Consider the following 23272-nt stretch of genomic DNA (forward strand, 5'->3'; position numbering starts at 1 on the left):
CAATAAAATTATCTCCAAACATGAGGCAGCGGTATGTCTATGATGGCAAATAGCATTCAATCAAGTCTAGATATAATGGTATTAATAACTTAATGGAGGGACACGACATAGCCACGAAAGCAGAGCAGACAGAGTCTGTAACTTAACACTCCTACTTTTTCTTAAAATAAAATGAGCAAGGTTCCCACTGCTGTCTAGTGGACTGCCTAGGAAGTTGTAAGTCAATGTCCCCAGTTTTATTGACAAGAAGTATTATTGTTAAAAATTTAATATGTTTTTTTTTTCAGAGAAGGCAATGGATCCACCCGGCATTATCATATAAAGCTGACCCAGGGACCTCACAGACAGTTCTATCTGGCAGAAAAACATTTGTTCAACAACATTCCTGAATTAATTGAGTACCATCAGCACAATGCAGCAGGTATTGAAATACAATACATCTTGTTGGTGATTATTTAACAGGTTCATCATTATTGAAATGACGTCTAGTACTTAGCCAGTTTAGCTTAGTTGGCCAGACAGCTGGTTTGTAATGCAGAGCCAGGCCAGCAGCGTGGGTTCAATTCCTGTACTGGCGGAGGTTATGGTGGCTTTGCCTTACCATTACTTAGCAATTAGCACTGAGGTAAAGAGTTTGAACCATGCGGGGAAGGGGACTGCAGTGGGTGAGCAGAAACAAAAGGAAAGGAACAAGGTACAGAGGGAAAAGAAAGAGGCAATCAGGAAAGCAGCAACAAGCTGATCAAAAGGAGAAAGAATTGGAAAGAGTAAGATTGCGAAAAGAATTAGAGGCAGGATTGAATATATATGTGATGAAAAAGAACCTTTGAATCAGATTACTGAGTGGAGGGGAAAGACCTACAGAAAGAGCTGTTGATGTGGGCTGGTCTGACGACTTGAAATTCCTGCTTACAATAATTACAGAGGATGTACTTGGAGGAAAAAGTAGTGGAATGGGGTTGGTAGCATTAATTAAGCATCTTATCACAGTACTAGAACATCATAATATTCTACGGGTTGGCATTATATTTCATCTAGATAAAGCTTCGAGGTAGGTAGGTTGTATAATTTCCAATGTATATCACTGTCAACCAAACATAATGGTGGAGTGGCTTCCAGTGGCAGCCATTAGGTGGTCATAAACAGGGTGGCTCCCGCTTGAAGCCGTTGGTTTTGGTCCCTTTTATCCAAACTTTGGGGGATTTTGGCAGAAGAGTTGTGTGGAGATGTGAGGGGGATTAGTTCTCCCCCAGATGGGCATGTCTGTGGGTTACCAAACTTGATAGAAGACAGTGAGAGCCCTTGTTAAGGGGTTAAAGGAGACTTGTGGTGCAGCATCAATTACAAAAATGGCGGAGGGGGAAAAGGTAATTGTTAATGAGCATAATTATGGATGAATTTTGGCAGCAGCATAAAGAAATGCAGAGTGACTGGTCTAAGGCAATTGAGGGGGCAGTGGCACCTCTTCGTGGGACTTTTGAATGGGTGGAGAAGAGCTTGGAGTGCAGGGGCGATGATCCAGGTGGTAGAGAAGGTGGTGTCAGACCAGCGCGATCAGATTGTGATGCTGGAAGCGGAGATTGTGATCCTGTGTAAGATGCTGCAAGCAAAGGTGGAGGACCAGGAAAACAGGTCCAGGCGTGAAAATATGAGGATTTTGGGCCTGCCGGAGAGTGTGGAGGGAATGAGTGCAACGGGCGATATTGTGAGCATGTTGGCCAGGTTGGTGAACGAGAAGGTGCTGGACAAGGCCCCAGAGGTGAATTGGGCCCATAGGTCCCTGAGGAAGAGGGCAAGAGCAGGGGAGCCCCGCAGGCAGTGATTGGACGTATGCACAAGTTCCAGGAAAAGGAAAAGATTCTGGGTGTGCCAGGGTGTGATTGGGAAAGATTGTTATAGGGGCAGTTGCACTCCCCTTTGTGGTATTTTTTGTATCTTTGTATTGAAATTAAATTGCTGCTTTTTTTTGCAGATGGGGGCCCTTCGGTGTTGGGGGTATAGTGTTTAATTGTATTTCTTCTTGGTTATGCTCTGTGCAGTGCATGAGGGGTTGGTGTGGATTGGAATGGGGTGGTGAAGTGGCTCGAGAATGCTCTGTATTGGGACCATTTTGAGGTGATGTTTCTCAAATTGGGTTGGGTGCGGGCTATGGGGGGGGGGGAAGGGCCAGGGAGGAGGTCTGGAGAGAAGCAACCGTGGGGAGTTGCAGGTGGGATGGGTAAAAGGGGTGGGGATGGTGGGTTTTTGGGTTAGGGCCTTTAGGTGGGAGTCGCCATGATGGCAAGAAATACTAGAAAACGGAACTGAAGTGTTGGGGGGGCGGGTTCCAGGTTCCGGTGGTTAGCCAGTGTGGGGGCGGACGGTGGAGGGGTTGTGGAGCGGGGGGGGGGGGGGGGGGGGGGGGGGGGGGGGGGGGGGTCGTGGCAGCTATGGAAGGTCAGTTTGGTCATGGACGGGGCAGGGGGACATCTTGGGTGGGCCCAATACAGAGTGGAGATGGGTGGGTGGACCCTAGGGGAAGGAGAAGAGGAAGCCTCCAGTGAGAATCGTGACATCGAATGTCCGCGGGCTAAATGGGCCAGTTAAGCGGGTGTTGGTGCGCTTGAAAGGTTTAAGTTTCCTGCTGGAGACCCACCTCTGCGTGCAAGGTAAGGTAGGTTGAGGAAGGGGTGGGTGGGGCAAGTGTTCCACTCCGGAATTTGACTCGAAGTCAAGGTAGGGGTCACCATATTGTTGAACAAGAAAATGGGATTTACGAGGGTAGGGAAGTGCGGGACCGGTTGGGGGAGGGGGGGGTTGACTTTTTTTGTGGTGAACCGGGCGGTGCTGATGGGGGTGGTAGGTGCGGATTGTGCGGGAATAGTGTTTTCGTACCACGCTCCGCACTATTTAGATGTGAGACTTTGTTCGGGTCAAGCACAGAGGCCTAGGTGGAGGTTGGATTCGGGGCTTTTGGCCGACGAGTTCTGTGGGAAGATGGCAGTGGCGATTAAGAATTCTGTTGAGCTTAATCCGATTGGGGTTGTATCGGCAGTCACGTTTTGGAAGGCTTAAAGGCGGAGGTCCATGGGGAAATTATTTTGTTCAAGGATGGAGATGGAGGAGCATCGGTGACTGTTGGATGAGATGGTTGACATGGAGTGGAGGTACTCTGTGGCTCCCACGAAGTAGTTATTGATGGAAAGAAAAGTTGCAGGGACAGTTTGAACGGTTGATGACTGGAAGGGCGGTGGGTCAGCTGCGAGGGCGCGGGGGTACAGTATGACTCTGGGGTGAAGGCGAGTCACATGCTGGCCCACCAGCTGTAGCGAAAGGCAACGACGAGGGAAATTCTTCAGGTTGGGGAGGTAGGGGAGTGGCGGTGGTGTGGAAGAGGAAGTTGCTGGCTACGCTGGCACAGCTGTCAATTTCGCTGATCCCAAAAACGGGGAATGATCCATTGGAGTGCGGGTCCTATAGGCCCATTTCGCTGCTGAATATGGATGTGAAAGTCCTGGCAAAGATATTGGCGAGAACGTTTGATGGGTGTATGCCATAGGTGGTCTCGGAGGATCAACAGGATTTGTGATGGGGAGGTAGCTCTCTAATAACATTAGGAGTTTATTAAATATCTTTATAACCCTTTGGACACTAAGGGACAATTTAGCATGGCCAATCCACTTAACCTGCACGTCTTTACACTGTGGGAGGAAACCGGAGCACCCGGAGGAAACCCACGCAGACACGGGGAGAACATACAAGCTCCACACAGTCACCCAAGATCAGAAGCAAACTCGGGTCTCCTGCACTGTAAGGCAGCAGTGCTAACCACTGTGCCACAGGTCTTTTCAAAATAATTATTTTATAGGGTTTTAAAACTCCAAAGGCTTGTTGGTAAGAAAGAAACTAAGTCTTTAATTCCAGGCAGAACTTTATTCCAACTCTCATAAAACTCTCTCAGAGCATCACCTATTTCCGTCTTATGTGCTTGTGCTTAACCTATTGACCTCTAATTACTCATTGACTAATAACTATTTCCGATCCTAATGTTTGTTACCCATCACTAGTTGCCCTTGAGAAAGTGGTGGTGAGCTGTCTTTTAGAGCTGCTGCAGTACACAGGGTGTAGACGCTGATAGGAAGGGAATTCCAGGATTTTGAACCAGCAACAGTGAAGAAACAAATAGATATTCTGTGGCTTGAAGGGGAGCTTGCAAGTGCTGTTGTTCCCTTGCATCTGCTGCCCTTATCCTCCAGGTGGTGAAGATTGTGGGCTTGGAAAAGGTTGTCAAAGGAAGGTTAGCGAGTTACTGTGGTGCATATGGGAGATGGTGCACACTGAAGAAAAGACTGAAGAAAAACTTTACTTCTCACGTTTTTGGAAAATTCTGGGGCTTTCGAGCTCTTGTGAGATTGCAAGCAGGGCTTAATTTTACTGAGAAATTGTGCACAATACAGGGAGGGCGTGTGCGAGAGCGAGCGAACTTGCTGATGGAATCGAAGATGTTTGTGAGAGAGAGTGGGAGAGTATGGGATGTGTGAGAAAAATTGTCATTCTATAACTTCTCCCCAGAGATGTCTTATGTAACCCCAAATTGGGAACCGCTGGTATATAATTTGGACTTGAGCTGAGAGTATGATAGAAATCAACTGAAAGCACAAAGGTGAGAGCTTTGCCAATGTGGCTAAGGAAGATTAGAAGAATGAAGTCAGGATGACGAAACGGTTAACAAATAACGTATAAAATTTCAATGCAGCGAAGTGTACTGCAATGCATTTTAAAAGAATTCGCAGAAAAAGAAAGGAATGGGAGGACAAAAGCCAAAAGGTACAAATGCTGGAACTCTCAAATAGCAGCAGGAAATACTGGAAGTACTCCACATATCTGCGATTCCAGCTCACCATCCTGAGATGTTAACACTGGGCGCAATCTACCGGCCGCGTCCTGTCACAATTGGAACAGGACATGGCTGGAAAATGCTGGGGGTACCCTTCCCCGGGATTCCCTACGGCCCGTATGCCCCATGCGATCTCACAAAATGAGTCCCAGCAATTTGAATCCAGTCTCGCACAATTAATTCAAACCGGCTCCTGACACCAATCAATCACCCCAAGGATACCACAGCAGGGCACTAAGTGTGTACCGCCGAGGGCAGGCTCTGAGCATGTACCACCGGGGGCAGGCTCTGAGCATGTACCACCGGGGGCAGGCTCGAGTGTGTACCGCCGAGGGCAGGCTCTGAGCATGTACCACCGGGGGCAGGCTCGAGTGTGTACCGCCGAGGGCAGGCTCTGAGCATGTACCACCGGGGGCAGGCTCTGAGCGTGTACCACCGGGGGCAGGCTCCGAGCATGTACCACCGAGGGCAGGCTCTGAGTGTGTACAGCTGAGGGCAGGCTCTGAGCATGTACCACCGTGGGCAGGCTCTGAGCATGTACCACCGGGGGCAGGCTCTGAGCGTGTACCGCTGAGGGCAGGCTCTGAGCATGTACCACCGTGGGCAGGCTCTGAGCATGTACCACCGGGGGCAGGCTCTGAGCGTGTACCACCGAGGGCAGGCTCGAGTGTGTACCGCCGAGGGCAGGCTCTGAGTGTGTACCACCGAGGGCAGGCTCTGAGTGTGTACCACCGGGGGCAGGCTCTGAGTGTGTACAGCTGAGGGCAGGCTCTGAGCATGTACCACCGTGGGCAGGCTCTGAGCATGTACCACCGGGGGCAGGCTCTGAGCGTGTACCGCTGAGGGCAGGCTCTGAGCATGTACCACCGTGGGCAGGCTCTGAGCATGTACCACCGGGGGCAGGCTCTGAGCGTGTACCGCTGAGGGCAGGCTCTGAGCATGTACCACCGGGGGCAGGCTCTGAGCGTGTACCACCGAGGGCAGGCTCTGAGCATGTACCACCGAGGGCAGGCTCTGAGTGTGTACAGCTGAGGGCAGGCTCTGAGCATGTACCACCGTGGGCAGGCTCTGAGCATGTACCACCGGGGGCAGGCTCTGAGCGTGTACCGCTGAGGGCAGGCTCTGAGCATGTACCACCGTGGGCAGGCTCTGAGCATGTACCACCGGGGGCAGGCTCTGAGCGTGTACCGCTGAGGGCAGGCTCTGAGCATGTACCACCGGGGGCAGGCTCTGAGTGTGTACCACCGAGGGCAGGCTCTGAGTGTGTACCACCGGGGGCAGGCTCTGAGTGTGTACCACCGAGGGCAGGTTCTGAGTGTGTACCACCGGGGGCAGGCTCTGAGTGTGTACCACCGAGGGCAGGCTCTGAGTGTGTACCACCGGGGGCATGCTCTGAGTGTGTACCACCGGGGGCATGCTCTGAGCGTGTACCACCGAGGGCAGGCTCTGAGCATGTACCGCCGAGGGCAACTCGAGTGTGTACCACCGGGGGCAGGCTCTGAGCATGTACCACCGTGGGCAGGCTCTGAGTGTGTACCGCCGGGGGCAGGCTCTGAGTGTGTACCACCGAGGGCAGGCTCTGCCCCCGGTGGTACACACTCGAGCCTGCCCTCTGTGGTACATGCTCAGAGCCTGCCCTCGGTGGTACATGCTCAGAGCCTGCCCTCGGTGGTACATGCTCAGAGCCTGCCCTCGGTGGTACACGCTCAGAGCCTGCCCCCGGCGGTACACACTCAGAGCCTGCCCCCGGCGGTACACACTCAGAGCCTGCCTATGGTGGTACATGCTCTGAGCATGTACCACCGAGGGCAGGCTCTGAGTGTGTACAGCTGAGGGCAGGCTCTGAGCATGTACCACCGTGGGCAGGCTCTGAGCATGTACCACCGGGGGCAGGCTCTGAGCGTGTACCGCTGAGGGCAGGCTCTGAGCATGTACCACCGGGGGCAGGCTCTGAGCGTGTACCGCTGAGGGCAGGCTCTGAGCATGTACCACCGGGGGCAGGCTCTGAGTGTGTACCACCGAGGGCAGGCTCTGAGTGTGTACTGCCGGGGGCAGGCTCTGAGTGTGTACCTCCGGGGACAGGCTCTGCGTGTGTACCACCGGGGGCAGGCTCTGAGTGTGTACCACTGAGGGCAGGCTCTGAGTGTGTACCACCGAGGGCAGGCTCTGAGTGTGTACCACCGGGGGCATGCTCTGAGTGTGTACCACCGGGGGCATGCTCTGAGCGTGTACCACCGAGGGCAGGCTCTGAGCGTGTACCACCGGGGGCAGGCTCTGAGTGTGTACCACCGGGGACAGGCTCTGAGTGTGTACCACCGGGGGCAGGCTCTGAGTGTGTACCACCGAGGGCAGGCTCTGAGTGTGTACCACCGAGGGCAGGCTCTGAGTGTGTACCACCGAGGGCAGGCTCTGAGTGTGTACCACCGGGGGCATGCTCTGAGTGTGTACCACCGGGGGCATGCTCTGAGCGTGTACCACCGAGGGCAGGCTCTGAGCGTGTACCACCGGGGGCAGGCTCTGAGTGTGTACCACCGGGGGCAGGCTCTGAGTGTGTACCACCGGGGACAGTCTCTGAGTGTGTACGACCGAGGGCAGGCTCTGAGCGTGTACCATTAATGAAAGACAGTGGGAGATGATACTCCATGGGGAAAGCTGTCTGAGGGTTTGGGTTAACAGGAAGACTTGGAGGGTCAATACATAATTTCCTGGAATTGCCAATTCTTTGGATGTAGCTACAAAGAAAAGCAGTTGAAATCAAGTTGCAACAGACCAGAGAGAAAATATTCCCTTTGGCAGAAGAAGCAGATAACAAAGATTTGAAGTGATTGGTAAGACAATCGAAATAGACTTGATGAGAAAATGTTTTTGCACAGCAAATAGTTACAATCTGAAATGCACTGCCGGAAGGAATGTTTGAGACAGACACAATTGTGGCTTTTGCGGAATTGGATAAGCGCCTGAAGGGTAAAATTTGCAGGGCTAATGGAAAAGGGCAGGAGTGACTATTATTAAATTGCTCATGCAGAGTTCCAGAATGGATTTGATAGGCCAAATGGCTGCCTCCTGTTCTGTAACCATTTTAAGATTCTATAAAAAGTAATTAAATGTTTTTAGTTTTACGTCTAAGCTGCATTGCTGACAAGTGCAGATGATAAAAATGTAAACGTCACCACGGTGTCAGGAACATCGGCTCCTCTCTCCTTTGTGAGAGAGCTGACTGGTGGTGATCTAACCTGAGGGTCACCGCACCTCGGACGAGGGGCAAGACTGAGAAGGATGGGCCTTCATGGATAACCTCAGACGGTACAGGAATTGAAGCTATGCTGTTGGCATCGCTCTGCATCATGAACCACCTGTCCAGCCAACTGAGCTAAGCCTACCCAAATATATATACTTGGTTATACTTAAAACTTAACATAGTTAAAGGACTGTGAGTAACATCAGGTGTCCCATTATATAGAAAGAAGAAATTATAGGCACAAACTTGAGAAAGGACTTACTGGCACTGGAGGGTGTGAAGAGGAGATTCACTAGGTTAATCCCAGAGCTGAAGGGATTGGATTATGACGAGAGGCTGAGTAGACTGGGACTGTACTCGTTGGAATTTAGAAGGATGAGGGGGGATCTTATAGAAACATATAAAATTATGAAGGGAATGGATAGGATAGATGCGGGCAGGTTGTTTCCACTGGCGGGTGAAAGCAGAACTAGGGGGCAGAGCCTCAAAATAAGGGGAAGTAGATTTAGGACTGAGTTTAGGAGGAACTTCTTCACCTAAAGGGTTGTGAATCTATGGAATTCCCTGCCCAGTGAAGCAGTTGAGGCTCCTTCATTAAATGTTTTTAAGGTAAAGATAGATAGTTTTTTGAAGAATAAAGGGATTAAAGGTTATGGTGTTCGGGCCGGAAAGTGGAGCTGAGTCCACAAAAGATCAGCCATGATCTCGTTGAATGGTGGAGCAGGCTCGAGGGGCCAGATGGCCTACTCCTGCTCCTAGTTCTTATGTTCTTATGTTCTTATAAAGGAGGCAAATTAAATATTCTTGTTCCTGTTTTTGCATGAAAAATGAATATTGGAACATCATGTGCTCCTGCACCTGATCTCTCTGGAAGTGTGCCAGCTACCAAATTAGAAGGTAGTGATCTTGAGGTGTGTACGGTTCCAGCCTGAGAAAGACATGTAAATTTTGGTCCCAGCATCAATTGTAGGGCACTGGATAAAAGTAAATGTTAAAGTAATGCATTTATTAACATTATGAAGTATTGTCTTAGGTCTTGTCACACGATTGCGATATCCAGTTGGCCGTAAAGGACGATCTGCACCTACAACTGCTGGCTTTAGCTACGGTAATGTAACTGCTTAAATTTGCAGTCGCCCAGAATCTGCTAAATCTTTCTTAAATTGTAACATATTCGCCGTAGCTAATTTATAGGTAATGCTATTTTTCCTCTAGCTATTAAGTTAAATATTTGCAAATCATCTGATCCAATTCAATCAATAGGAATGCAAACAAAACCCAGTCTATTTGTTTCGAACCAGAGCTAGGTGTGCTGTTCATTAAGTTGACTGGTGCTACCTTCTGATTTGATTCCTTAGTAACCTTTCAATTTTTGTAATCTTTGAAGAACTAGGATTTTTGATTTTCTACTCTGAAAAATTCCATTGAAATATGTGTTCTCTTACTGTCATGATAACCTTATCTGAACTGGAAAAATAAATACCTTGTGTTGCGACACCCTGGGCTAGTGTATGGTCAATTCCAGCCCCACCTGACCCGGAACACAATTGAATAAACCAATAATTCTTTAAAAAATAGCCAAAGTCTTTGGCCCTTGGCTGCTCAATAATTACAGTCACCGGGCTTGTAAATTTAAACACGATTACTGTTTATTGATCGCAAGAATTACAATGAAATATGCAGCAAATACATGACTGCTGTCTAATTTTTTATCCCCTACTTTAACTTGCCCCCCCCCCACCCTCTACATATATATATATATATTTATATATACACACACACACATACGACAGACAAACACTGAAGGGAGGGGTGAAGAGAAGAAGTAAAAGGAAAAAGAGTCTTGGTTTCAGATAGTTGTCTTTAAGCAGACCTTCTTCTGAAAGTAAGTTTTCATTTTCAGGATTTGTTTGCAGCCTGTAATGGTTTCACTGTAGATACATTCGTTCAGGTTCTCTGTAGGTTCAGAAGTACATCAACTCGCAGCCTTCCTGGAGAAACGGAGAGAGAGAACATGTCCTTCTCCACAGTGTCCAGGATTCAAACTGAGCTCCTTGAATCTCTGAAAATCACTCCACTTGAATAGGATCAAATCCCCACCTGTTACCGGCAGAATACGGCGTTTTCAATTGAACTGCATCCCACCCCATCCCTCGGGTTCCAAAAAGTCTGGGTCTTGCTGTCCAAAGCTAGCAGCACAATGTACGACGTTGCAACTTCTTGAATTCCTCCTCCTCCTCTGCTGATTGACAGAAAGATACATGTTCAGTAAAGATCCATCAATCAAAAATGATATCGGGGGAAATAAGGGAATGAACAGGAAGGACCCTTACACTTGAAATATATTTGTTTAATTTGAGTGTCGAAGCACAAATTCTTTTAGCCATTTTACATTGCAAATTGCAAGGATATCTACATTTTAGAGCATGATTTAAAATACTTTGAATGTTTTTGCTTTACAAAATATTGCTCTGGTGTCTAGAATTCAGCTAATATTTGCAACAAAATATATAACCTTTTATTTATTCAAATGCTCGTTCCTATTATTTACATGTTCTCTCTGTTTAATGCATTGTTATAATATTTTTGACATAAGTATCCATACTTTGACTAAGGCAACATAGATTGGCAAAATTTAAGTTATATCGATGCACGTCATCTGTCATAGCTTTGAAAATTTCTGTTCAGCTGACATAATTGAACATGTTTAATGATTGCTCTCACAGATAAATGGGAAATAAACCCATCTGAGCTGACATTTATGAAAGAGCTGGGAAGTGGACAGTTTGGAGTGGTGCGTTTAGGAAAGTGGCGGGCGCAACACAAAGTAGCAATTAAAGCAATTCGTGAAGGTGCAATGTATGAAGAGGATTTCATAGAAGAAGCCAAAATTATGATGTGAGTGATCTGATACTTTTCTTCCGATTCAGGAAGTTTATCCAGTAAGTGGCTGAACCATTGTGACTTAAAATCCCATATTTGATTCCAAGCCTATACTAAATTAGCTGCCTCAGACAGGCATTTGCAGGTAAAAGTCAGCCAGAATTGTTGTTTTTGATAACTTATCGGGTGAATCTGTGTTTGCGTACCTTCTGAGGCCAGAATTGGGCTCAGCATTGATGCTTCCCGCAATGATATCCACTTTTTAAACTTGCACACGGGTTATACTATTTGGGTAATATAACCAAGGGTGTGAGGGGCCATAGAGTCCCCTCCACGCATTAGGAAGAGAGGAGGGGGAAAATGTGCAAATTTATAAAAGTAGCAAAACACTTACAATGTGTGTGCGCCATAATAAAGTTTAAAGTTGTAGCCAGAAATTTGGAGTTGAAAAAATAATCCAGGATAAAGCCAAAATCCTCGTTCTATTGTTAACGCTACCCCATATTGCAAACTGTGATGCATTCAAAATTGAGTCTGCTGGCCTTTGAGGTTAAACCAAACATAGAGCTTTATTTCAAATATGTTAATACTACAGGCTGCGATATTAGACTGCACGTTTGCCTGCACCACTGACCGATGATATCATCTCTGATGCCATGCAATAATTCTCGAAGTGCCTGTGTTCAGCAACAAGGCTGCTTCTGAAGAAACACAATGAATACATGAGATTTCTTCCCCCTGTAAATCAAAGGTGCCTGATACAATAAATAGCACAACCTTAACAATCAATTTGAAATTTAACAATCAATTAACACCAATGGTCAATACATCAGACATTCCAGAGGCCATTGTTCCCTGTGTGGTTGTTAGTGAATCTCGGGCATTTACTTTTTACTACTTGCTGTAACCTCTGGTGTCGTTGGCTTGGTGTGAGCATCGCCAGTGGTTATCTTAACTGGAGGCGACGTAGTGATCTGAGGTTGACTCGGTGTTTGATTCACAATTGAAGTGCTGTTAGCCCCAATCGGTTCAGTTAGTGTCAGATTCTCGGGAAGATCCAGGTTGTCTCTTGGCACAGCTGGATTTAGACTCTCTCAGTTCTGCCTCTGGTTATTTTTGAAAAATATTTTATTCAATGCATTTTCATATAAACAAACAAAGCAGAAGAACAACCAAACAACATTATAAACAACCAACACCCACTCCAACCCCCCGCTCCCCTAATATCTCTCCCCTCTCACATCCCCCCCCCCCCCCCCCCCCCCCCCCCCCCCCCCCTCCAGGCTATCAAGGAGGCAAAGGCCAAGATATCAGCCTCACCCCCTGGACTCCAAGGTTCTCCCCCCCCCCGCCCGAATATTGAAACCTCTAGATTCGGGAACATAGAACATAGAACATAGAACAGTACAGCACAGAACAGGCCCTTCAGCCCTCGATGTTGTGCCGAGCAATGATCACCCTACTTAAACCCACGTAACCCGTATACCCCTAACGCAACAATCCCCCCATTAACCTTACACTACGGACAATTTATCATGGCCAATCCACCTAACCCACACATCTTTGGACTGTGGGAGGAAACCGGAGCACCCGGAGGAAACCCACGCACACACAGGGAGGACGTGCAGACTCCACACAGACAGTGACCCAGCCGGGAATCGAACCTGGGACCCTGGAGCTGTGAAGCATTGATGCTAACCACCACCTCTATCTCCAGCACCGTGGATATCACCTCCATCCCCAGCACCCCTTCAACCTTGGACACACCCACAACATGTGGACCCGATTAGCAGGCCTCCCCGCACATCCCCTATACCTAGTCTCTATCCCCTCAAAGAACCTACTCACCGTTGCTACTGTCACATGCGCCCTACGTATCACTTTAAACTGGATGAGGCTTAACCTCGTACACGACGAGGACACATTCCCCCTCTGCAAGGCCTCCGCCCATGTCTCGGTCCCCACCTCCCCTCCCAGCTCCTCCTCCTCCCACTGGTGCTTTGTGTCACCCACCAGGGCTCCCTCCCAATCCATCAACTCCTTAGAGACATCAGACACCTTCCTCTCCCCTATCTCGTCCTTCGACTGCACCTTCTCCTGCAACCCCAGGGGCGGCAGCCCTGGAAAGGACAGCACCTTTCTCCTTACAAAGTCTTGGACCTGCAGTTCCTAAAGCAGTTCCCCCCGGCAACTCGTAGTCTTCCTCCAGGTTCTCCAACTGTGCACATTTCCCCCCTATGAACAGATTGCCAAATTGTTCAATCCCTGCATGCTGCCACCCCCAAAACCGCACATCCATCCCCCCGGCGCAAACCTATAGTCATCGCAGATCGGTGCCCTCACCAAGGCACCCTCCAGTTACAAATGCTGCTTCCACTGCCCCCACGCCCTTATGGCTGACACCACCACTGGGCTCACTGAGTACCTGGCCTGTGAGAGCAGCAGAGGCGCCGACAACAAAGCCTTCAAACATGTTCCCCTACATGATGCCGCCTCCACCTAACCCCACGGCGACCCCTCCCCATGACCAATTTCCTAACCATTGCAATATTTGCCCCCCCCCCCAGTAGTAATTCATCCTGTTCGGTAGCACCAGCGCCCATCCACCCCACCACCCCCAGCCCTTCTAACCCGCGAGGTCTTCCCTGCCCACACATCCAGAGATCAGCGCATTTACCTTCTTAAAAAAAACGACTTGGGACGAAGAGTGGGAGGCTCTGGAGGACGAACAGAAACCTTGGCAGCACCGTCATTTTTACTTTGTGTACCCTCCCTGCCAGCGATAGCGGCAGCACATCCCACCTCTTGAAATCCACTTTCATCTGCTCCACCAGCCGAGCCAGATTCAGGTACAGCTGCTCCAAGCCCTGTGTCACCTGGATACCCAAGATTCTAAAGCTCACCCCCACCACCCTAAATGGCAACTTCCCCAACCTCCTTTCTGCCTTCTAGTCTCAATCAGGAACAGCTCACTCTTTCCCCATATTCAACTTGTATCCCGAAAACCGGCCAAATTCCTCTAAAATCTCCATGATGCGTCCGATACTGCCCAACGGGTCTGGAATGTACAGAAACAGGTTGTCCGCATGTGGTGATCACAAGTTAACCAGATGCAACACAACTGAGCGACCACTAGAGGGAGCACGGGAGAGCCATATAAATAGATCAGGACAGGAAGTGAGGACACACACTTCACAGCAGGCGGGCTGGTAAGCAGGACACACAGCAAGCAAAGCTGGTAGTTAGCACTGGAAGGTAGTTCTAGGTCGAGCTCTGGAAACTGAACAAACTCACAATAAAGCATCTTCTCCACACTTGAGACTGCGAGCTTTATTAAGACACGAGGAACAACACATGGTACCAGCAGTGATTTCAGACGCTTACTACAGGACAACTCAGCTGCAGATACAGAAAGCACAAAATGGCATGGAAATCTCCTACTGGACATTTGACTGGGGAAGACATCGCTAATTCGAGGATGTGGCATGGATACCCACCTCAGCTGGACACGACTGGTAATGTAATAAATGTCTGGAAAAGGTTTAAACAAATGTTCGATTTTTATCTCATAGCTAATGATGTAGCAGAAGCCTCAGACAAAATTAAAATAGCAATTCTCATCGAAGGGCCTGTCAATAGGAAAGTGTATAATGGATTTAAATACTCAAAAGGTGAAGACAGGAACAGCTTACAAACGTTACTAAACAAATTTGAAGAGTACTGTGAGAAATTTGAACAGCAAGGCATGCTCACAGTCCAACCTGCACAGAGACTGAGTGATGCAAGACTTAAAAAATCACAAAAAGATCAGGAAATCGCGAATGCACAGTACAGATCAAAAAGAAGAAATAACATGAATTTTTCACAAAGCCAAAACGCTGAAATCAAGTCCAGATCGGAAAGAAAAGGTAACTTACAACTTTTAGAAAGAAAAAACGCTGAAATCCGCGATAAAATGGCGTCGGAGCACATTTTGCAGTCTATGGTAAGCAAAGAACTACAAATCGCGTCTGCGCATGCGCCGGAACCGGAAGTCGCACATGCGCAGTTTACAAAAGATCGCGGCGCCGATCGTTATGCGCATGCGCAAGCCGCGCATGCGCAGTAAAAAAAAGTCTTCGTCGCGGACCGTCATGCGCATGCGCAAGCCGCGCATGCGCAATGGACACCGAACCGCACAAGGAAAGAAAGCCGATTTGCGCATGTGCAAGTCGTTCCTACGCGTGACGTCATGACGTCTGAGAATCCTGACCACGCCCACTTAAAAGGGAAATGCCCGAAAATTGAAAACAAGACACTTAAAGTGGTAAAACCAAATTTTCTTGCCTCAGAACACAGAAAAACACCTGAACTTAAACCAACAGTGAAAAACAACTTGCACAAAACCTTGGAAAAAGCTGCCTTCACCACACACAGTGAAGCGAACAAAAAGAATTCCGAAACAACAAAAGATGATTTGTTTTTCGACGATTACCTCTCAGACCTGACTGGGTCAGTCGGATATGCTTATCACAGCATCAGCGACACGGTCGCAAAGTACAACACGAACCAACTCGTGGTAGATGAATCCAACCAAAATGCTTTGGTTTTCGAAGAATACTACTCAGACAGAGCTGAGTCAGTCGGATATGCTAATCACAGCATCGGCGACACGGTCGCAAAGTTCAACACGAACCAACTCGTGGTAGAAGAATCCAACCAAGATGAAATGGCTTTCAAAGAATACTACTCAGACATGGAGGAGTTATTTGGACATGCTGATCACAGCATCAGCGACACCGTTGCAAAGCTCAACACGAATCTACTCATGGTGGATGAATCCAACACCATGGTGCCATGGCAGCTCGTCGATACATTGGATGACAGCAATACCCAAGACGAAGACGACGCCACACAGAGAGCACAGGAAGACTCCACGGAGCGAGCGATGACAGGCTCCACAGTGCGAGTGATGAAAGACGCCAACAGGGATGCAAGCAAACACTCCCGGGCGGACACCAAGCATGAACAAGACCATGAAGGTAAACCCGCTGTACCTGAGCAACCGCAAGCAGACTATGAAAGTCTACCAAGCTCACAGGAACAAGAAGAAAGAGCGGACTATGAAAGTCCAACACGCTCACAGGAACAAGAAGAAAAAGCAGACTATGAAAGTCCAACACGCTCACAGGAACAAGAAGAAAGAGCAGACTATGAAAGTCCAACACGCTCACAGGAACAAGAAGAAAGAGCGGACTATGAAAGTCCAACACGCTCACAGGAACAAGAAGAAGACAATGCACCTCTGCCCACTGCATGCGAAGACAGTGACAAGGTGATCACACTCAACGTACAGGATCACAGTGAGACTGACAGTTCTCAGCTTGTCTGTACCGAAGCACAGAGCGAAAACAGTGACAAGGTGCTCGCACTCGACGTACAGGATCACAGTGAGACTGACAGTTCTCAGCTTGTCTGTACCGAAGCACAGAGCGAAAACAGTGACAAGGTGCTCGCACTCGACGTACAGGATCACAGTGAGACTGACAGTTCTCAGCTTGTCTGTACAGAAGCACAGAGTCGGGCCACCCAACAGTCCAGAGAGACAATGCCGAAAGAAACCATGCAGATTCTGACTCAAGAAGAGGAGCACCTGGAGTCCAGAGACATCGAACAAAAAGAAACCATGCAAATTTTGACTCCAGAAGAGGAGCACCTGGAGTCCAGTGAGATAACATCAACAGAAATCATGAAGATTTTAACTCCAGAAGCGGAGCACCAAGAGTCTAGAGAAACCACGTCAACTGAGATCATGCAGATTTGGACTCCAGAAGAGGAGCGCCGAGAGTCCACAGACACCGCGTCAAATGTAATCAAGAAGACTTTGACTCCGGAAGACGAGCACCAAGAAAGCAAAGATGCGGAATCCAATTCTCCACAACTGATTGATGTCACCTGCACCGATGCAACATCAGATCATTCGCACCACTCGCGAGAAGACGAGCACCAAGAAAGCAAAGATGCGGAATCCAATTCTCCACAACTGATTGATGTCACCTGCACCGATGCAACATCAGATCATTCGCACCACTCGTGAGACGGAATGCTCAATGACTCAAATTATCCACTCGGGACACTCATAGAGTATAACAAGAAAAACAAAAGTCAAAAGAAACACAGCAAGAACAAAAGCAACATGAAGCGCGACAAGACAAACAACAATAGCAAGAAGCACAGCAGAAACGAGAACGACAACAGCAAGAATAAAAGCAACATGAAGCGCAACAAGACAAACAACAACGTCAGGCACAAAGATAGCGACAACGACAGGGACAGAAACAACAAGAATGGCAACAAACACAACAAAGTCAGGAACAAAGATAGCGACAACACCAAAGACAGAAACGACAAAAACAGCACCAAGACCGGCAACGAGAACAACAAAGTCAGGAACAACGACAGTGCCAACACCAAAGACGGAAACGACAAAACCAGCGACAAGTACGGCAACGAAAACAACAAAAACAAGAACGACAGAAACAACAGCAATGAAACAACGACTTGTACACAATGGCACTACTTGGCACATGACGGACAATGCCACAGCGCATGGCAAAACGATGACAAGACTACAAACATGTCATGGGATGACGACGAATCACATAAACACACGTCTGCTCCAGAACGAGCAAGCACACCAGCATCCAAGGCGGATGAGACAATAAATCAACACCACAAGCACAGAAAAAAGTCCATGCCAGTCAACATCAGTGATGTGACCATGCAAACACCTCGGGATGACGCATTGGGTACTTAAGATAACAAGGAACACCAACAACATTCACAGCGGACTTGCAATATCAATATCACCACGTCATCAACAACAAAAAGAAAAAAAAAAAAGCTCTGAACAAATTCATCAAGTTTGGACTCATAAATGTGTTTATTAAGTTTGGACATATAAATACATTGGCTTTGTTAACTAAGGCAATAGCATCATCACTTGTATAGATACGCATATCATAAGTTACTGTTTTGTATAATTTTCCTTAATGATGTACAGAAACTATGTAATGAGAAAGAGGGGGATGTGGTGATCGTAGATTGACCAGATACAAAAACAACAGAGCAAACACGAGCGGGAGAGCTATAAATACACTGGGACAGGATGTACAATTTTCTTTAACGATGTTCAGAAAATATGTTAAGAGAAAAAGGGGGATGTGGTGATCACAAGTTAACCAGATGCAACACAACTGAGCGACCACTAGAGGGAGCACGGGAGAGCCATATAAATAGATCAGGACAGGAAGTGAGGACACACACTTCACAGCAGGCGGGCTGGTAAGCAGGACACACAGCAAGCAAAGCTGGTAGTTAGCACTGGAAGGTAGTTCTAGGTCGAGCTCTGGAAACTGAACGAACTCACAATAAAGCATCTTCTCCACACTTGAGACTGCGAGCTTTATTAAGACACGAGGAACAACACACCGCATACAATGAGCCGCTGTGCTCGCAGTGCCATTTCCAGCATCTCTGTCGCCAAGACGAAGAGCAATGGGGAGAGCGGGAACCTCTGCCTCATCCCCCGATGCAGCCTGAAGTACATCAAACTCACTCGGTTCGTCCGCAAACCCATGACCAGTGCCTTAATGAGCAACCAAACCAATCTACAAACCCCTGCCCGAACCCACCCAACACCCCCAGCAGATACTCCCACTCCACCCAACCGAACGCCGTCTCCATGTCCATCACCACCGCTACCTCCACCTCCTGCCCCTCCAAAGGCAGCATGATTATATTGGGAAACCTCCTCATGTTCGCCGCCAACTGCCTCCCCTTCACTAAACCAGTTTGATCTTCGCCTATCACCCCCAGGATGCCATCCTCGATTCGTTAGGCCAGAACCTTTGCCAACAGCTTGGACCTGCACGTCTACATTCAGTAATGATATCGAACAGTACGACCCACACTGCTCCAGATCTTTAGCCTTCTTTAAGATCAGGGAGATGGAAGCCTTTGATAAAATAGGGGGCAATTCCACCCTCTCCCTTGCTTCATTATACACCCTCACCAGCAGTGGTCCCAGGTCTGCCCCAAGTTTTTTATAAAACTCCACTGGGAACACGCCCGGCCCCAGTGCCTTCCCTGCCTGCATTGCCCCCACACTGTTCATCACCTCCCTCAGCCCAATGGGAGCCCCCAGTCCTTGAACCAGCTCCTCCTCTACTGTGGGGAACGCTAGCCCTTTCAAAAAACACCGCATCCTGCTTGCCTTCTCCCCATACACATTAGCTGTCCCTCTGGCCCTCCATAACTGCTCCACCACCTTCCACGTGGACACTTGGCCAAACTCCATCTGGATCCTCTGCTTCACCTTCAACAGCCTTACCCCAGGTATTTCCTGTCCACCATCAAAATCCCGTCCACTAGTCTTGCCATCTCTGCCTGCTCTGCTTTCTCTGAGTATGCCCGAATTGAAATGAGCTCTCCCCTAACCACTGCCTTGAGCACCTCCCACAGTGTGGTGGCCCTGACCACCCCTGTGTCCTTTAGCTCCATGTAGCCCTGAATTGCTGCCCTCACCCGCTCATACACCATCTCATCTGCCAATGACCTCCTGCAAAAAGGCCACTTCCGCCTTCAGACACATAAGGTGCGGGAACACACGTGACTGCTTAACCAGCACATTCAGCACATTCAGCGCTCTCATGTTCAACGTGACCAGTCTGGCCGGCGAGGCTCCCCGCCCCCTGCCCCTGTCGATCAGACATATCCCTTTTTGAGCCAACCCAGCTATCATGGTGGTCCCTGGCCAAGGCCTCCAACCTCCCTACACTCCCCTCTTGCTTTCAAACACTTTGCCCTTCAGGGGGGAAAAGAGTGAAAACATCCGCCTTGAGCGGTAACGACTGCTCACTCAATGGTCGCCACCGGAAGTACCATGACGGATTGGTTCTTGTCACCAAAAGTTGATCCGTATGCCTTCTCCATGTTACATCGTCTCGGGTTTGTGTGGTGCAGGAGACCGGCCCAGTCTGTGCTAAGATGGTGGCTGGAATCCACTTTTTGCTTGTGGTATAATTTCTTAACAGAACGTCTTGACCATGGTGAAAAACACAAAATTTTGCCTTGTTCTCTGCCATATGATCTGACCCCTGCTGCTTTTTCTTGACAATTTCTATTGTCTTGGGTGGTTTTAGCAAATTGAATGCTGTCTGTAGATTACATTTAACCACACCGGAGAAACTTGGGTTGTTGAGTGCGCAGTATTCTTGTACATGGGCAGGGATTGACTCAAACATTTAGACAATGAGCTTTGTTCTCTGGTTACCTTAAACGAATGTTTAATCGTCTGTACAAAATGTTCTGCCAGCCCACTTGTGGCAGGGTGATGAGGAGTCGACCAGGTGTGTTGAATTACATTTTCCTTCAAGTAATTTATGAAATCTAGAGCTTTGAACTGTGGTCTGTTGTCACTCCCCAGTTGTTCAGGGTTACCTTATCTGCCGAAGATTTCACCCAATCTCTCAATTGTTTTCTCCGATGATGTTGACTTCATGATGGCAGCTTCAGATCATTTCCAGTGAACATCGACTGAAACGTGTAACATGTGCCTTTCCAACGGTGCAGTGCAAACAACATGAACCCATTGCCAGGTCTTTTCTGATCATTCCCACAGATGCAACGGGGCTAACGGTGGCATGAGGTGCTGCACTTTTGCACAAGGCAGACACATTTCTGCCTTCTACCTTCTCTATTTTGGCAACCAACTCCGATCACCAAAAATAGCCCCTGGCTATCTCCTTCATCCTTATGATACCACAGTAGCCTTCATATAATTGGTTTAATGCACGTGTTCTTAATAATGGTGGAATAGTGACTCTCATTTCCCAGAGGACACAGCCTTCCTGAACAGATAACTCACATCTTTGGGTGGAATATGGCTTTAGCTCAGGGTTTGCTCTGGAAATATTGCCTCGAAGTACCATGCCTGTAACCTCTGACAGGACTGATCACTTCTGGTTTGCTTATTCATCTGTCCTGCATTACAGTGAGTGTTATCTACTTGCTCAAAGTAAAAAAAGGTTTCCACATGAACTGCCTATCGACGAACTATTTGGTAAGGGTGGTCGGCAGAGTCTCTGCATTTCCATGACGGTTAGACTCACGATACTTGAATGTGTATGTGTGTGCTAACAAGGGCATTGCCCACCTCTGCATTCAGTTTGCTGCCAGTTATTGGATCTCAGTATAAGGTCCAAAAAGTTTTGTTAGTGGACGATGGTCTGTAAATAAAGTGAATTTGGTCCCAAAAAAAAGTTGGTAGAAGCATTTTCTTCCAAAAATGATTCTGAGGGCATCTTTCTCTATTTGCGCTTGATCGTTTTGAGCTTTACTCAAGGTCTTTGAGGCAAAGGCTATTATTGGCTTCTCTTTACCTATGGGCATTATGTGGGAAACCACTGCCCCCAATCCCATAAGTTAATGCGTTACATGCCAGTTGCAGGGGTAAGTTTGGAGTAAAATGCACCTGGACTTCTGACTTGAGTAGCGTCTGTTTGGCTTGCATGAATGCTCTCTTACATTGATCCCCTCGCTATTCCTGTGCTCGCATCACGTGATGACCGCCCCCCCCCCCCCCCCCCCCCCCATCACTTTTTAACTTTAGATTGTGCAAGGGGTTTAGAATAGTTGCCAGATTAGGGACAAACTTCCGTAGTAATTTAGTAAGCCTAAGAAAGATCGAAGTTGGTTGACATTCTGAGTTAACTGTTTTGAATCCTGACCAACGTTTGTTTGAAGATGTGCTTGACTGAGGTCAATTTTACTGCCAGTGAATAGGTCATCTATCTGGGGTAGAGAGCACTGCTCTGCACACAGTGCAGAATTAATAATGACTTTAAAATCACCACAAATGTGTGATGGCTTTGACTTTTGAAGGCGACTTATGCCGATGACATGACCCTAATATTCAATTGAAGATTGGAAAAATTCACATTTGTCTTTTTGGACTCTTAATCCATAATCTTCTAATCTCTGGAGTGTAGCACCTAGATTGAAGAGATGTGTTTCCCCATTCTACCCAGTAACCAAGTCATCCAGGTAATGCTGGGCTCTATCGAATCCACTGAAGATTTATTTCATAGTTTGTTGGAACAAACTGGGGCTGAAATGATGCCTAACAGTGATCTTTTGTATCAAAATAACGTGTGTCACAATCATCAATAAGTTTTGAATCCTGATCTATATTCGGCCTGATTTTACTGCCAGCTAAATAGGTCACCAATCAGGGGTACAGATCACTCTTTTTTTCATCATGGATACAATCGGTGGAGTCCAATCATTCACATTAATGGGTTCCCAGCTCACCGTTGAAGGCAATGGCATGATTTTACAAGATTTTGGGTTGACCTGATTCAGAGTCTGTCGTGAGATTTACCTCTGCCCAATTTAATTCTATCTTTTCCAGCCATGTTATTTCCATTTAGCTAAAATTATTTTAAATATTTAAAAATATAATTGAGGTACTAATCTACATATCTGGGATTCAGTTTGTGGACAAATGCCATTAAACATTGGGTAGACGGGCTTTTATACATTGTAAAATTTCACTTGTGTGTTGATATTTATTCTGATTTAGATAAGGGAATTTTACTGCAAATAAAAAATACTATTTTGCATCCGAATTCTCAATACTAATTGCAAACCGCTGCAAACTGGTGAGCAGGACCATGCAAAATTGTTTCTCCTGTGTCACAAGAATCATCCTGGGACCTGTCGGGTGTTTAAAAAGCCAGTTGCATCCCGATGGGCAGCGCAGTTATAAAAAGATGAAGATTGATTTGTGGGGTCACTGGCACCAGCCCTAACATGGGATTCAGGAAGGTGGGTGTTGGAGAGATCAGAAGGGGTATGCAAATGATGGTGGCATGCCGAAGTATTAATGCGGAGACTGAAGGAGCAGGAGCTGGAGAGCTCCTTCTGGTTCCTTATTCAGGGACCACCCCCACCAAAATTTGGATCTTGATGAGTATTCAGTGACCCTTATTGGACTTACATATATATGAACACCAGGTGAGGGAGATATCATTGGATGGGTTGTGATATCCTTGTGACTGAATAGTCATTCAACACCTGTTCTCAAGGCTTGGGTGTGAATAATGTTAATCGGGATGAGCTATACCCAGTACAAACTAGAGACCTTCAGGAAAAATACCAGTAAAAGCATGTGGAAAGAAGTAAATAATATATGTATATTGCATAATGACTCTTTGATGCTCAACTTGCTAATG

The 23272-nt window shown here is 47.6% G+C and overlaps 1 protein-coding gene across 2 annotated transcripts in view; it reads left to right on the forward strand.

Annotated features, from left to right (window-relative positions):
* tec (tec protein tyrosine kinase) overlaps positions 1-23272 on the forward strand; it is a 229430-nt gene that overhangs the window by 168375 nt on the left and 37783 nt on the right. For both annotated transcript variants that reach the window (XM_038791237.1, XM_038791236.1), the window contains exons 11-13: positions 288-421; positions 9148-9222; positions 10841-11012. In XM_038791237.1, coding sequence (XP_038647165.1) covers positions 288-421; positions 9148-9222; positions 10841-11012 — 381 coding nt within the window. The remainder of the gene's footprint in view (positions 1-287; positions 422-9147; positions 9223-10840; positions 11013-23272) is intronic.

The sequence above is a fragment of the Scyliorhinus canicula genome, chromosome 3 (assembly GCF_902713615.1).
Source record: "Scyliorhinus canicula chromosome 3, sScyCan1.1, whole genome shotgun sequence".
Classification (NCBI taxonomy): domain Eukaryota; kingdom Metazoa; phylum Chordata; class Chondrichthyes; order Carcharhiniformes; family Scyliorhinidae; genus Scyliorhinus; species Scyliorhinus canicula.